Source organism: Megalobrama amblycephala, linkage group LG3 (genome assembly GCF_018812025.1).
Source record: "Megalobrama amblycephala isolate DHTTF-2021 linkage group LG3, ASM1881202v1, whole genome shotgun sequence".
Taxonomy (NCBI): Eukaryota; Metazoa; Chordata; class Actinopteri; order Cypriniformes; family Xenocyprididae; genus Megalobrama; species Megalobrama amblycephala.
Genome location: NC_063046.1, coordinates 7,547,945 through 7,562,245, shown reverse-complemented (window position 1 = coordinate 7,562,245; position 14,301 = coordinate 7,547,945). Strand labels below are relative to the sequence as shown.

General features: G+C 33.4%; 1 protein-coding gene across 4 annotated transcripts in view; it reads left to right on the top strand.

Annotated features, from left to right (window-relative positions):
* efl1 (elongation factor like GTPase 1) overlaps nt 1-14,301 on the top strand; it is a 158,344-nt gene that overhangs the window by 39,005 nt on the left and 105,038 nt on the right. For all 4 annotated transcript variants that reach the window (XM_048183670.1, XM_048183674.1, XM_048183673.1 and 1 more), the window contains exon 13: nt 13,105-13,259. In XM_048183670.1, the coding sequence (XP_048039627.1) occupies nt 13,105-13,259 (155 nt within the window). The remainder of the gene's footprint in view (nt 1-13,104; nt 13,260-14,301) is intronic.

Below are 14,301 nucleotides of genomic sequence, written 5' to 3'. Positions count from 1 at the left end.
TCATGCTACTTTTATTATTAAATTAATATTGCAATTCATTTGCCCCGCGATATCATAGCACATCACCGCATAGCTAATGCGCTGCAAGGACAATAAGATATTAGTTAGATAGCTTGTTTAACAAGTAAAGAACAACTTGTTTAACACGAAATACTACTCTATTCACGAAACATACTATTTATATCACTATGGGCCACAAGAGAAATATTAAGAAAATAAATTAGATTCATCTCTCATTGTCTCTAAGAGAATATGCGCCGTTATTGCAGTGTTGGATGCCAAAAAAGTGCTCAGTCAGTTTTTACTTTCAGTTTCTGTAGTGAATAGGCCTAATTGACTGGCCGTTGAGACTTCTTCACCTGCATAATTCTCACGCAAAGTTTGCACATTGTTTGTCTGATATCCACTGGCCCGCCTTCATGGTTTAAAATGGAAATATTTTCAATATTGTGACGTAGCATTTTTCTTTATCATATATATATATATATATATATATATATATATATATATATATATATATATATATATATATATATATATATACAGTCTTCAGTGTCACATGATCCTTCAGAAATCAATCTAATATGATGATTAGTTCCTCAAGAAATATTTGTTATTATTATCAGTGTTGAAAACAGTTGGGTACTTTTTTTTCAGGATTCCTTGATGAATAGAAAGTTCAAAAGAACAGCATTTATCTGAAATACAAAGCTTCTGTAGCATTATACACTACCGTTCAAAAGTTTGGGGTCAGTAAGAATTTTTATTTTTATTTTTTTGAAAAAAAATGAAAGAAATTAATACTTTTATTCAGCAAGGATGCATTAAATCAATCAAAAGTGACAGTAAAGACATTTATAATGTTACAAAAGATTATATTTCAAATAAACACTGTTCTTTTGAACTTTCTATTCATCAAAGAATCCTAAAAAAAAATATTGTACACAAATATTTTGTACAATTGTAAACAATAAATGTTTCTTGAGCAGCAAATTGACATATTAGAATGATTTCTAAAGGATCATGTGACACTGAAGACTGGAGTAATGATGCTGAAAATTCAGCTTTGTCAAGACAAGAATAAATTACATTTTAAAATATTTTCAAATAGAAAACAGTCATTTTAAATTGTAATAATATTTCACAATATTACTGTTTTTACTGTATTTTTAATTAAGTAAATGCACCCTTGATGAGCAGATGAAACTTCTTTTAAAAACATTAAAAATATTACAGATCCCAAACTTTTGAGCGGTAGTGTATGTGTGTGTATATATATATATATATATATATATATATATATATATATATATATATATATATATATATATATATATATATATATATATATATATATATGTATGTATGTATATATATACACACACCTATATTGTGTAAACAAACATTTATGTTAGATGCACTTAATCATAATCAATCGATTTGACAGCACTAATATATATATATATATATATACTGTGACATATTATACCCAACAATTCTTCATACAGTGGACTACCAGTAAAATTGATACAAATTTGGAACCACAAATTATTCAGACACTTTGACCTGACCATGTTTTGCTTAAGTGTTATCTGACATAATTAAGATAATTTTTTCTGACACAGTTTAACTCTGAGATCTTGTCATATTTTATTACCTTTTTTTAAAAAAACTATAATGAATAAACTGAATTAATGAATGAAATGTTAAAGATGTCTGAATAAATTTTGATTTTATATATACAGATGACTTTTTTAATGGCAGTTTAGGGTTAAAAAAATGCTAGGATTGTCCTGTTGTGCATGAATTAAACTGCACTGAAATAAGTGTTTGAAAAGGTTAGCACAGTTTAATTTCTAGGAACCAAAAGTGCCCATAGATAAAGAAACACCCATATTTGTTTTCTTGGCTCCGCGAGCGTTTCTGCTGCAAATGAAGTGTGGGGGAAGTGCGTCTAGGTCTGAAGGATGACATCATCTTTTGAGTACAGCTTTTAGCTTGTAAATGAGTTTTCCCTCCATATTTTCTTTCAAAACACCATATCTAAATGTGATCGTCCATAAGCACATTAGCGTAGCGAAGGAGCCCGATACCATCAAACGATTGTAGACAGTCCCATGTCAGATGACCTTTGACCCTTTAGAGTGAACTGATAAAGGGGCATTGGAAACATAAAGAGGCTGAGAAAATGTATGTAAAGCGTTCATTTAGACCAAGATGCATCTCAGATTTCAGCTTAAAAAGTTGCGACGGAAGCAGCTGCTAGCGTTATTCCCCGACCCACATTTCAAAGGCACCGTTCCAGCCTTTACATATCAAAACAGTGTTATTTAAGCAAACCCAGATATCCCGCGCTGGAGGGAGACTTTGGCATAAGCAACAATGCTACTTGTAGCTCATTTGATCTTTCGTCTTGATTTGATAGAAGCTTCTGTTGAGGTTCATTCTGTGAGTTTTCGTGCTCTGAGCTCATATGAGTATGGGTATACTTTCAAAAGAACTGTTTTTTTTAATTTATTATTGTTTGTTTGTTTTTGCCCGGTTTGCATGAGAGAATATGATTTTTTTTTTTCTAATTCTTCAGCGTGGCACTGTTGTTGTCTTGAAGTATTTGTTGAAAATCCCTTGTGGATACATGTTCGACTGACTGAGTATAATTCCTGTCCATTTCCAAAAAATTCTAAATGCATATTCCTTTTAATTCATCATTGTGGATTTAAATTGATTTTGATCATTGCAAACAAGATGTTGAATTGGAATGACCAGAGGAGAAATTTACATAATTGACCCCCCCTGCTCCCCAGTTTATTTATTCATTTAGTTATTTATAAATAACTAAGACAGTATAAATCTAAGTTAATTACTATAAATCTTTAAAACACTAAAGGTCTTTGTCCGAAATTCTCGTCTAAAATTTTTGCACGTTAAAAAATAATACAACGTCAATCATGTTTACACACTGCAGTGCTTCCCACACATAGACTTTACTTGGGCGGGCCGCCCAGGTATAATAACGGCCGCCCAAGTATATTTGGAGACACATTTTTGTGTCTTTTGTGTATTTTTATCCTCTTATACTTTTATATCCGCCTGAGATAATGAAACCATTTGTTTTGAACCTGCTCGTTATGTGTGCGTCAGAACCGTTTACTCCCGCTGACATTCCCGTGTGCGCAGCATTTTTCAAAGTCACAAGGCGGCGCTGTTGCACATTCTACAAGCTCGCGCAACAGCGCTTCAGACTGCTTCAAAGTGATTCTCAATCAATGAAAAGCGCAGATTTATGCCAAGCGATTGCTAATGAACTCAAGTTGATGAATTATTACAATGTCTACTTTATGGCCATTATATAAAATGTTTTAGACGATTGTAAGATCAGCCTGCAATAGTACAGACATTTCAAAATAAGAGTTCCTTGTGTATTTCGGGCTTGTTTATAATTAAAAGTCACACACTAAGTTTTTTCTTTTTCTTTTGGGCATTATTGGTATTTTGGTTACACTATAAATTGTATTTAATTTGATTTCCATTTAATTCATAGTAAATTATTGTAGTCTCCCCCACAGGAATAAAAGACTAAGAACATTATTTGACACATATATTATTAATTTTATACATTTTACTAGTAAAATCTGTGACCCATTCACTGAGAGAGACACTATATGACAGTAAGGAGAACATAGGAAAAGGAGAACCATTTAAATGCTGTAATTTTGCATAATTTACAATGCATAATAATGCATAATATTAGTATGTAATTAAATGTAATAGTATGCTATGTAATTAAAATTAATTTCAATAAATAAAAATCACACACTATTTGTTTGTCACATGTAGCAGACAACTTTTGTGCCGTGGGTAATAGGAGGATTTTTCACCCGGCTACCACCGCAAGTATATTTCAAACCTGTGGGAAGCACTGCACTGCCTCCAAAAACGTTCATCTGTTTAAAAAAAAAACATTTTTTTGCATCCGTAGCAAGCCTTTTGATAGGTGTTTTGACCATTCAGAGCCACCGTACAAGCAAAATCCAGAATGGCGTCTGACAAGTTGATTCACTTCGTCTCGCAGCACGAAGCACTGTATGACAAAGTGCACTAGCAAAGCATCAAACTGAGCCACTGACATCCTGAAGTAAACTTTTAATCGCTCGGGATAATCCCACAGTCTCTCTCCTTCCTCTCTATGCAATCTCAGGATTGGATGGTTTCAATACTTCCTCTTTCTTTTTCTCTTTTTAAGAAGAGAGAGGACAACAAAATTATCCTCACTGCTTGAAGACTCCATTTTTACATTGTAAAATATATTTAAATGGAAACAGTTATTTTAAAGGTCCCGTTTTTCGTGGTTTTTTGAAGCTTTGATTGTGTTTATAGTGTGCAATATAACATGTGTTCATGTTTCGCGTGTAAAAAAACACAGTATTTTTCACATAATTTACTTATCTGTATACCGCTGTTTCCACTGTCATAAAAACGGGCTGATGACTTCCTTGTTCTATGAAGTCCCTCCTTCAGAAATACGTAACGAGTTCTGATTGTGCCAGCGGTTCCTGTGTTGTGATTCGACAGCAGTTTAGCGCTCCTTGCCCGGAAAGGTCGCGCCTCTTACCATAACGTGGAGATGCACGCGCTCAGTGTTATTGTAAACATGTCTTTAATTTTACCTTATCAATTTGAGCCGGAATCAGACCCGGTGATTGGACTGCGGGATGAAAATAACAGCGTTTCGACGACATGGCGACAAACACACTCTACAAACGCAACTCTTGTGTATTCCTGTGGGCGGAGGTTAGTCAAAAAACTGTTTTAGTGACGCCATTAAAGAAGGAAGTAGAGGGATGTAGTCCAAACTGGCCGTTCGATGTAGGCGACTTCTGTTAAATGAAATATCTCGCTTGGCATTGAACTTTGAGCTTTAAAATTTTACAGATTTTATTTATACTCTAACAACAACATTACACACTAACTAAAGTTTGAAACATGGGATCACGAAGAACGGGACCTTTAAATTGTGATAATATTTCACAATATAACTGTTTTCACTGTATTTTTGATCAATACAGCCTTCGTGAGGACAAAAGACTACTTTCAGAAACATAAAAAAATTACTTTTTGAATGATAGTAATTTCATAAAATATATTTTTCTTTATTTGAACATTAAAAAATGCAAGTGGTTTTGCATTCTTTACATTCTTCAGTTCAGATTTGCATCCTGCCCGTCACCTCAGTTCACTTCGAGGAATTGAATGGCACACATTCCTGACATATACTCAGGTCAAGTCTGCTATTTTTTTCTCTCCTTTTTTCCAATTGAATGAACTGCATCAGGAAACCTGCAAAGCATAAATGCATTCCTCCACCTTTGGGGTTGCCATAGCAATGATCAATTTGGGTCAGTGTGTGTGTGTGTGTGTGTGTGTGTGGTATGAGGTTTGGCGTGTGGGAGTGTTGTCAGCCACTCTTACACATGCCCCGCATGGAACGCTAATATGTTGGCTCGCCTGATTGGCTGCTGGTGCTGGGGGCTTTTATTAATGGCACAAGGCAGTCGGTAGGCAGAAAATTGGTTGGGCTGTAATTTCACATGCACAGACATAGATGTTCCAAATACGTTGATGATTATGCAATAAACAGTGTTACTCATCGGAATATCAAGGTTTCTTTAAAAATAGAAGGTTCTATGTAGAATCCTGAGGGGTTCTGTCAGGCACTTCATGGGATCTTATATGGATTTAGTTTAATTAATTATTTTTAAATTAATTTGTAATGTTAATGAAATTTTATCAATTAAACACCCAGTAAACACACTATATCACTTGAAAAATTTAAAATATGGAAGTATTATTTAATCACTTAAGAAATTTCTCCTTTTATAGAAACTTTTTGGCATAAAGCCTTCTTTAAAATTTAGTCAAAAACATTAGGTTTCTATATAGAAGCCCAATGAACTTTTTTTCTAAGAGTTTATGTAACCTTTCAAATGTTAATGTACAATAGTGTCCAAAAGTGATGTTCAGCGTAGGAAAATCAATCTTCACACTTTATTTGGTTAAAGATTGTGTGAGAATATTATGTAGTTGTGCTTGTTTTATTTGTGATAACACAGAAATATGCCAAATTGTGTCGTCATTTTTTATTTTTTTTATTTTTTTTTTTGTCACATGCAAAATCAAGAGAGGACCCATGAATATTAATATTAATAACTGATTATATTGTAGTCAATGTGTGCTTTTTCCTATGAGCTTTTTTTTATTTTCTGTGCATTTTTCTACATGCATCTTGTCAGATTAATACCTTTAGTGTTTTTCCCCCTTCATATTAAATGTAAAAAATTAAAATATTTCCCTTATATTTTGATCGTTTAATGGAACTTGTAGGTATGTGTACTGTATGTGTACATTATATATAAAAATATTATTTTAATTTTATTTTTTGCCTTTATGAGACAGAACACTGGTCAGATTTGAACCTGGCTTTTCTTGAGTCCATCAGTTATTTATATGTTGTAGACATAAATCTAATTAGTGTAAAATGTAGATATCTTAACAATTGTTTCCAATGGAAAACATCTGTAGTTTAACATCTTGCACGCTGAAAACTGATGAAGTGTGTTTTGCGAGTAGATTATGTGTTTTGTGTGTGCAGATTTAGAAACAATTTATATTTCCATTCCTCTATCATCTTTTTTCTCCCTTTGAGAGTATTAAAAAACAATCCCGCTTGTGGTTTTTAAAGACTTTGCCGTAAGGTTCTGTACCCATTACTTCATGACCACAGTGGCCGAGCTTGTAAACGAGCTTCATGCTGTTTCCATTATTGCCAATAAGTGACACATTTAGACCTTTGAAAAGGAAAACGTGGTGATTCAGAGAAGGACTGATATAAAGCACATGAGACACGCAACATGATTGAAGCACTAATGGAGCGCAAGTTAAAGGAGGGTAAAAGTGTAATTAAGACCCAAATCAGTTTATTTATGGTCAAATTCACAATTGTTTTTTTTTTTTTTTTTTTTTTTTTTTTAAACTGAAGTAGAGGACTTGAGGTCTTCCTCTGGACTGTATCCTGTTTTAATGTAATTTATGCACCCCAAACTTGTAATTAATATTTCATTACGGCAGTGTTCTCTAAAATCATCATAACTAGCTTTGTTTACAGCTCTGAAGTTACAGCCAACACTTTCCATGAATAAGGTACGCTTTGTAACATCACTTTTTCCTACCATTAAAGACACAAATCCCATCTGGTATTTAATTCCCTGTTGTAAAAAACAATTTTTAATCATTAACAATCATGTAACATCCTATAAACTGAAAGTAACCACATTTGCACCCTTTCTACAGCATGATGGGATGGTAAATCTCACTCCATTTTCTCAATTTTGCACAAATTAATTGTGGTGTCAATCTCAACTTCTTCTTTTTTTTTTTTTTTTTTTTTTACCTTGTTACCCAAATTGTGTCAATAATCAAAAAAATAATTAACCCCTTAAACCTGAAGTTTTCCTAAACCTGAATAATCATATTTTTTCAAAACTACTGCCTTGATCAACACAAAATAGGTGTCATTTGAAAGTCTAAACTTTACAATCCCTTTACAATTAGCCAATTTGATTAACTCCTAAGTAGGATGTATATGTAATACTATGTAATACATGTATATATATATATGAAATACTTTTTTTTTGTACTATGTACTGTAATAAATTAAAAACATCATACATCCCAGGTAGTCATGTGTCATATGTCATTTAACACTCTGAGGTCTGAGGTATCGCCGGCGATACCACTGCGGTTTATTTCTTACCAGTGTGAAAGAGACTCAAAATACTTCATCAATGTTGCACATACAATTAAGAGTTATACACCATTTTAATCTGTGGAATATCTTCTTTTATTTGTGTAAACAAAATGTTGTGCTTTTTGTAAAATAAAGAAAACTAACAACGAACAAGCGTGATCTCTCGTCTCCCTCTGAACGAAGTCCAATCTGATAGTTCTCAGAAAATGAACTGTAACTTAGTGAATACTAATGATACAAAAATGAGACTTATATCTAAAAAGACGTTAAGATGTCAGGTTTTAAATCTTGTAAGTCAAATCGAAAACAAAAATTCTGTGTTTATGTAATCTGTATGAAAAGCGAGCCATGTCAGAAGTCCGTGATTCAGCTCATTATCCGCTAATGCGGCCACGCCCACGGAGCCAGCGCTATTCAGACGCAAATTCAGTCAGTACATGCATACATCGTCTCAATCGTGTATTTATTGTCTTGAAAAGTGTTTTGAATAGCCATAGTTAGCGATCTCTGGCCTCTGTTAGTTCAGTTCCTGGAGAGTCACATGACCTGTTCTTCTTTAGATAAATTTGTGGACTAAATGTGTACAGAGCGCCCTCCAGCTGCAAGTATGAATTGAAAACACAGTATCCAGCGCTCATAGTGATGACAATAAATACTGAATAAATATTACTCCTCTGTATAGAAAATTGACAAATATATGAGAATCCATCCATATTTCTCTAAATGTGCATGCTTTTAAGCTAAAAGCCTACATGAAATGCCATAGAGGTACATTATATTTTAAAGAATATAATAGAATACCATTATTTTAAATTGTAATAATATTTCACAGTATTTCTATTTTTTTTTTTATGTTTGATATACACCATGATGAGCTTGACATGATCACAGAGGGTTTTTTCACAGCCTACCTGACTGAAAGGCCTCATTATTATGCAAGTCATTTCAGGTCATTATTATGGTATCACGGAGTAGAATGCAACAACCATAATTGTTTTGGGCTTTGACTACTTTGAACTTGTGCGAGTTTTTGTACATGAAGCCCCGCAAGACCCATATGTAAATAACATACAGATGCAGCATTTATGTCACATTTTCATTTGTAAATTCATGAAATGTGCTTGTGGAAAGTGGCTCATTATTATTTACAGCAGATTATCATGATTAAAATGAGTCCAAAATCAACATGATTCATTGTGTCGATCACAAGATATTCCTCACGGAGTTATGACACATAAAACTCCACAGGCACATTAGCAAAGTAAAATCAAATGTAGCTTTCAGGTGATATTTTTGGCTTGTAACTTCATGAAACATGCTGCGATCGTGGAAAATGGCACACCATTACTTACAGTGGATGCTCCCGATTGAAATGAGTCCAAAATCAACATAATCCGTTGTGTCGATCATGAGATATTCCTCACGGAGGGCAAACAATTTTAAAAATGCCTTCTGGGTGTCAAGGACTAAACAAAAAGCCTACCTTGATTCTAAATGCTGTAACTTTTGATTACTATCACTACAACATTTGAACTTCACAGAAAAGAATTTTCCTCCTACCTTATTTCCTTCCTGAGTTATTGCATGTCAAATAAGAAAGATATGTAAAATTATAATATCTTATCATTAGTTTCTCAGCATGAGAATGTCCAAATGTTTTTTTTTTTTTCTAAAAATTTAAAACGTTTTCCATCAATACCTACCCTTTGACTCTTCTTCCTTTGCTTTTGGAGTTATGAGTCTTTACTTTTGTGTATGTCACTCAGAAAAAACAACTCTAGAAATGCCTTCAGGGCATAAAGGGTTAAATATGTTTAATTTAATTTATGGGAAATATAAGTATTAAAAATATTTACTCACATTTACTCACCCTCAAGTTGTTCCAAACCTGTATGAGTTTCTTATTTTATTTTATTTTATTTTATTTTATTTTATTTTATTTTATTTTATTTTATTATACTTTATTATTTTATTTTATTTTATTTTATTTTATTTTATTTTATTTTATTTTATTTTATTTTGTTTTGTTTTATTTTGTTTTGTTTTGTTTTGTTTTAATTTTATTTTATGCTAAAAAATAACATTCCCACAAAATAAATATAAAATAAATAAAAATAACTTGTATAATATTTGTGACCCTGGACCTCAAAACCAGTCATAAGGGTCTTTTTTTTTTTTTTTTTTGTACTTTCCATTAAATGGTTTGTTAGGATAGGACAATATTTGGCTGAGATACAACTATTTGAAAATTTGGAATCTGAGGATGCAAAAAAGTCAAAATATTGAGAAAATATTGAGTTGTCCAAATGAAGTCCTTTAGTAATGCATATTACTTACAAAAATATTTTTTTATATATATTTTTGGTAGGAAATTTACAAAATATCTTCATGGAACATGATCTTTGCTTTATATCCTAATGATTTTTGGCATAAAAGAAAAATCTATAATCTATAATCTACAAATATACCCATGTCACTTATGACTCATTTTGTGTTCCAGGGTCACATTTAGTTTGACGATCAGTGTTTACTGTATTTGCAGTTTCAGGCACCCTCAAATGCTGTATGGGTAAGAGTGAACTGTCCGAATCTATGATTCTAAAACTTTCGCTGAAACTGTCGTTACCAGTTACAGCTTGTTTGGCGAGTGTTTTGCAGTGTCATAAAAAGTAAACTTGATGAACTCCACATTCAATCATTTCACTGGTAATATCTTCAAACCAATTACAGCAAGTATGCTGTGTAACAGCATAGGATCTATATTTAGATATAAAGCGAAATAAGTCACAGTTGTTGGCTGTTAGATTCCTCTCAGTGATTTGTTTATAGTCTGTAGCGATCGTTCATCTGTCATCTCCTCAGATGGAGCCATCACTCTGCATTAGATGAGTCCTTAATATATGTGGCAGCAGTTTGGAGGCAAACATGGTTTAAATCTTCTCTTGGATCTGCTGCTCAGCAGCATAAAAGTGCATTATTAGTGCTTGATGTTGGCTAGTTTCAAGCTATGGTAACTCTTTGGTACATTTCTGGTCTGTTGAGAACTGAGCCAGTTTGACTTTGAGCAGTTTGAGATTTATATCTCCAAGTTGAACAATTGTAAGAGTTCGGTGTTCTATTTAAGCTTGTCTGCAGCTCCCTTTTGTTCTTATAATGCAATGTCGGCCTCTTTTTGAAATAGAAATATTGAATCAGTTCACTTATCTTTGCTTTTGAAATTGAATGTCGTCTGCGATAATAGCTGGCGGGAAAAAAGAAACTGCTAGTCTTGGCTTTTTTCACTAATTTACACTCTAAAAAATTGCTGGGTTAAAAACAACCCAAGTTAGGTTGAAAATGGACAAACACAGCGATTGGGCTGTTTTAACCTAGTGAATGGAAACCTAGTAATATTGTTTTAACCCAGCAGATGGGTTAAATATTTGCCCAACCTGCTGGGTAGTTTTATTTAACTCAACTATTGTTTAAAAATGACTGTATTGCTTGCTTAAAATGAATTCAAAGTATGTTGGAAATGAACATTTATTAATAATTTTAATGAATAATAATTCAACAATAAACATTTATTAAATTGCTTATTAATAAATGTTCACATTTTGATTATTATTGATGCCTCTAATAAGTATGTGTCTGATTTTTAATTTTCAACCTATTTTGGGTTCATTTTAAGCCTGCCATATAGTCATTTTTAAACAGTAGTTGAGTTAAATAAAACTGTCCAGCACATTGGGCAAACATTTAACCCAACCGCTGGGTTTGTCCATTTTCAACCCAACTTGGGTTGTTTTTAACCCAGCATTTCTTAGAGCGTAAGATTTTATGTTACGTACACTGGTCAAAAAATTATTTATACTGACATTTTGCGTGTTAAATTAATGATTTAATTTATTTGACAGTACAGTTTTTCTCGATTGCTTAAACACATTTCTTGAAACTATGCCTCATATTCTCAAAATAGTAAACTCAAATCCATAACGTCTCACCCAATTCCCTAAACATCCTATTTTCAGGTCAAAATGAAGCTCGACACTCAAAACTATTCACTCTTGCTGAAAAGCCAAACTTTGCCCTCAGACATGACACACACATGCCCTCAAACACACACACACTACAACATAGTCTTACACACTGGCACAATAAATTCAAAACAATACTACAAAAACAAAAACGGTAATAAGTTGTGTTGCTTGTGGTTCTCCCCATTAAGGAACTTTTCACATGATGAACACATGTATATATATTTGCACATTTTTTATTCCTTAATGTATTGTACAGTACAATACACCAAACAACAACAAAAAATATTCTGCCCCAGCATCACATCAGGCCAGAGAATCTCGTCAACATCACAGACTGCACTGGCCCTATCAAGGCACCGTGGGAAAATCCTCATGCATGCCTGATCCACCCCTGGCACACATCAACTGAAATGTCTAGTCAGGCTTCTTCCGTTCCATCGTTTCTGTGTCCTACAAAAATAGAAGTACTGATTACTGTAACTGTAACATCCTTTTTACAAAACTGAAGCAGACAGAAACTCTATCTGTATGTAAGGCAATTTGATGCATGTGTTGTTCCGAACCTGCATAAACTGAATCGGCCTCTTTTATCTATCTATCGAAGGTTCTGATTGGTGTGTGTTCAGTTTTGACTTCCACGTGGGTAACCGTGTGCTAATTGAGCTCAAGCTATGCTGACTTGAGTGAACAATATTGAATGCTAGTGCTTTCTAAATGACAACATGGTGTAGGCAATGAGAAATGAAGGGATTTGTGTGTAGAGTTTTGCAGTGACAGTTCAACAAATCTGACTCATGTGTCAAAACAGGGGAATAGTGTTTATAGTTTAGGGAAATGGGTGTGCTTTTTGATAAATGGCATTATGGAAATTTTAGTTCAAAGGCCTGGTTATAGTGTTTTTTATAGCAATCGAGAAAAACTGTAAATACTGGCTAAAACATGGACGACATTGTATGTTGTGAATGCTGATAACTGCATAATCAGTATATTTGGCATTGGAATAATAATGTGGTATAAAATGAAATAAAATTTGTGCAGTGATCTGATTTCTGAGTTTAAGAATGTAATTCTTGAGAATTAATCATCCACCTATTAGCACACAGCACTCTAGATGAGCATATCACACATTTGCATTTGAGAGGTTGAGCAGTTTATCAACAAACAGGTGACCTGTGCTCAGAAAACACTGCAGCCCACTGTCCAACTGTGATCTTGCCAAGTGCTCAGGCTTCTGTGGTTCATAACCGTGCAGTGTGATTTGTGATGTTTTCGTACCTTCAGGCCGTTGACTCAGGAGGAGATCGCCCAGAGAAGAGAACTGGCCAGGCAGCGGCACGCCGAGAGACAAGCTGCCAATCAGAGTGCAGAAAGCCCCGGGTCAGCTGATGCTGGAGGTACTTCCACCCCAGCAGCCCCGGCCACCGGTAGCGTCACAGGCAAGATCTGCATCTGTTTAATGATGTGTGTGTGACAGTGAATGAGTAAAAGAGTCGTAAAATTATTGTGATATGTTCATTTATTTGACTGTACCTAGGGACATTTAAAGAAGACCATGCCCTTTTTACAAAGTTTTTTTTTTGTTTTTTTTGTTTTTGTTTTTTAGGGTATCCTAGAAGAGGTTTTAATGTTCAAAAACATTATTTTTCACATACTTTACATTGTTATTTATTTTATTATTTTATTATTTTAATTATAAAATTATTATTGAAAAACCGATTTTGCCCTGCACAAAAAATGTTAAACTTTGACAAAAAGTAATTTGTATTGTTATAATTGTGATTTCATAACATTTAGATATGAATCCAACTGAAAAAAAAACTTGTGAAAAGACATCTTTCAGTCATTCAAATAGCACATAGCAAATAGTGGAGCTCTGCAGCCATCTACTGGTAAAAATGTTTTTTTTTTTTTTTTTTTTTTTTTTTTTTTTTTACTTTTATAACTGCAATTTCCAAAAGATGAGCAAAAATCTTACACTAAACCATGTCAAATTATCCATGTTATCCACATGAATGAAAGTTAGAAATCTGGGCCTTTTATAAAGTGAACTTTACATAAAAAGCTGCTTTTGCATAAAAACCTATTTAAAAAAATATTTTTTAATTTATTTATATAAATTTAAAAGATATCACAAATCCTCCAAAAACTGCAGAAATGTTGAGTAAAAACATTAATAAACAGAATAAAATTACATTGTTTTTAAAAAAATATATTATATTGTTACAAAATTGCATTTTGTTGCCGGGGTCTCCAGAGACCCCGAAGACCACGAGTGTAGTCCCTTAAATGAAGACCGCACAAGGGACCGCACATGACGACACATGCTAGTGGATGAGTTGAATCAACTCCACAGCAACTACATAAATTTATCCACTAACCATTCAGAAACGTCCAGTTTCATTCTAAAAGTTGTAACTTCTTCCTGAGTCTCTCCATCAGTGTCGACTCCGGTTTGAACAATGTAAGGCTGAACACCGT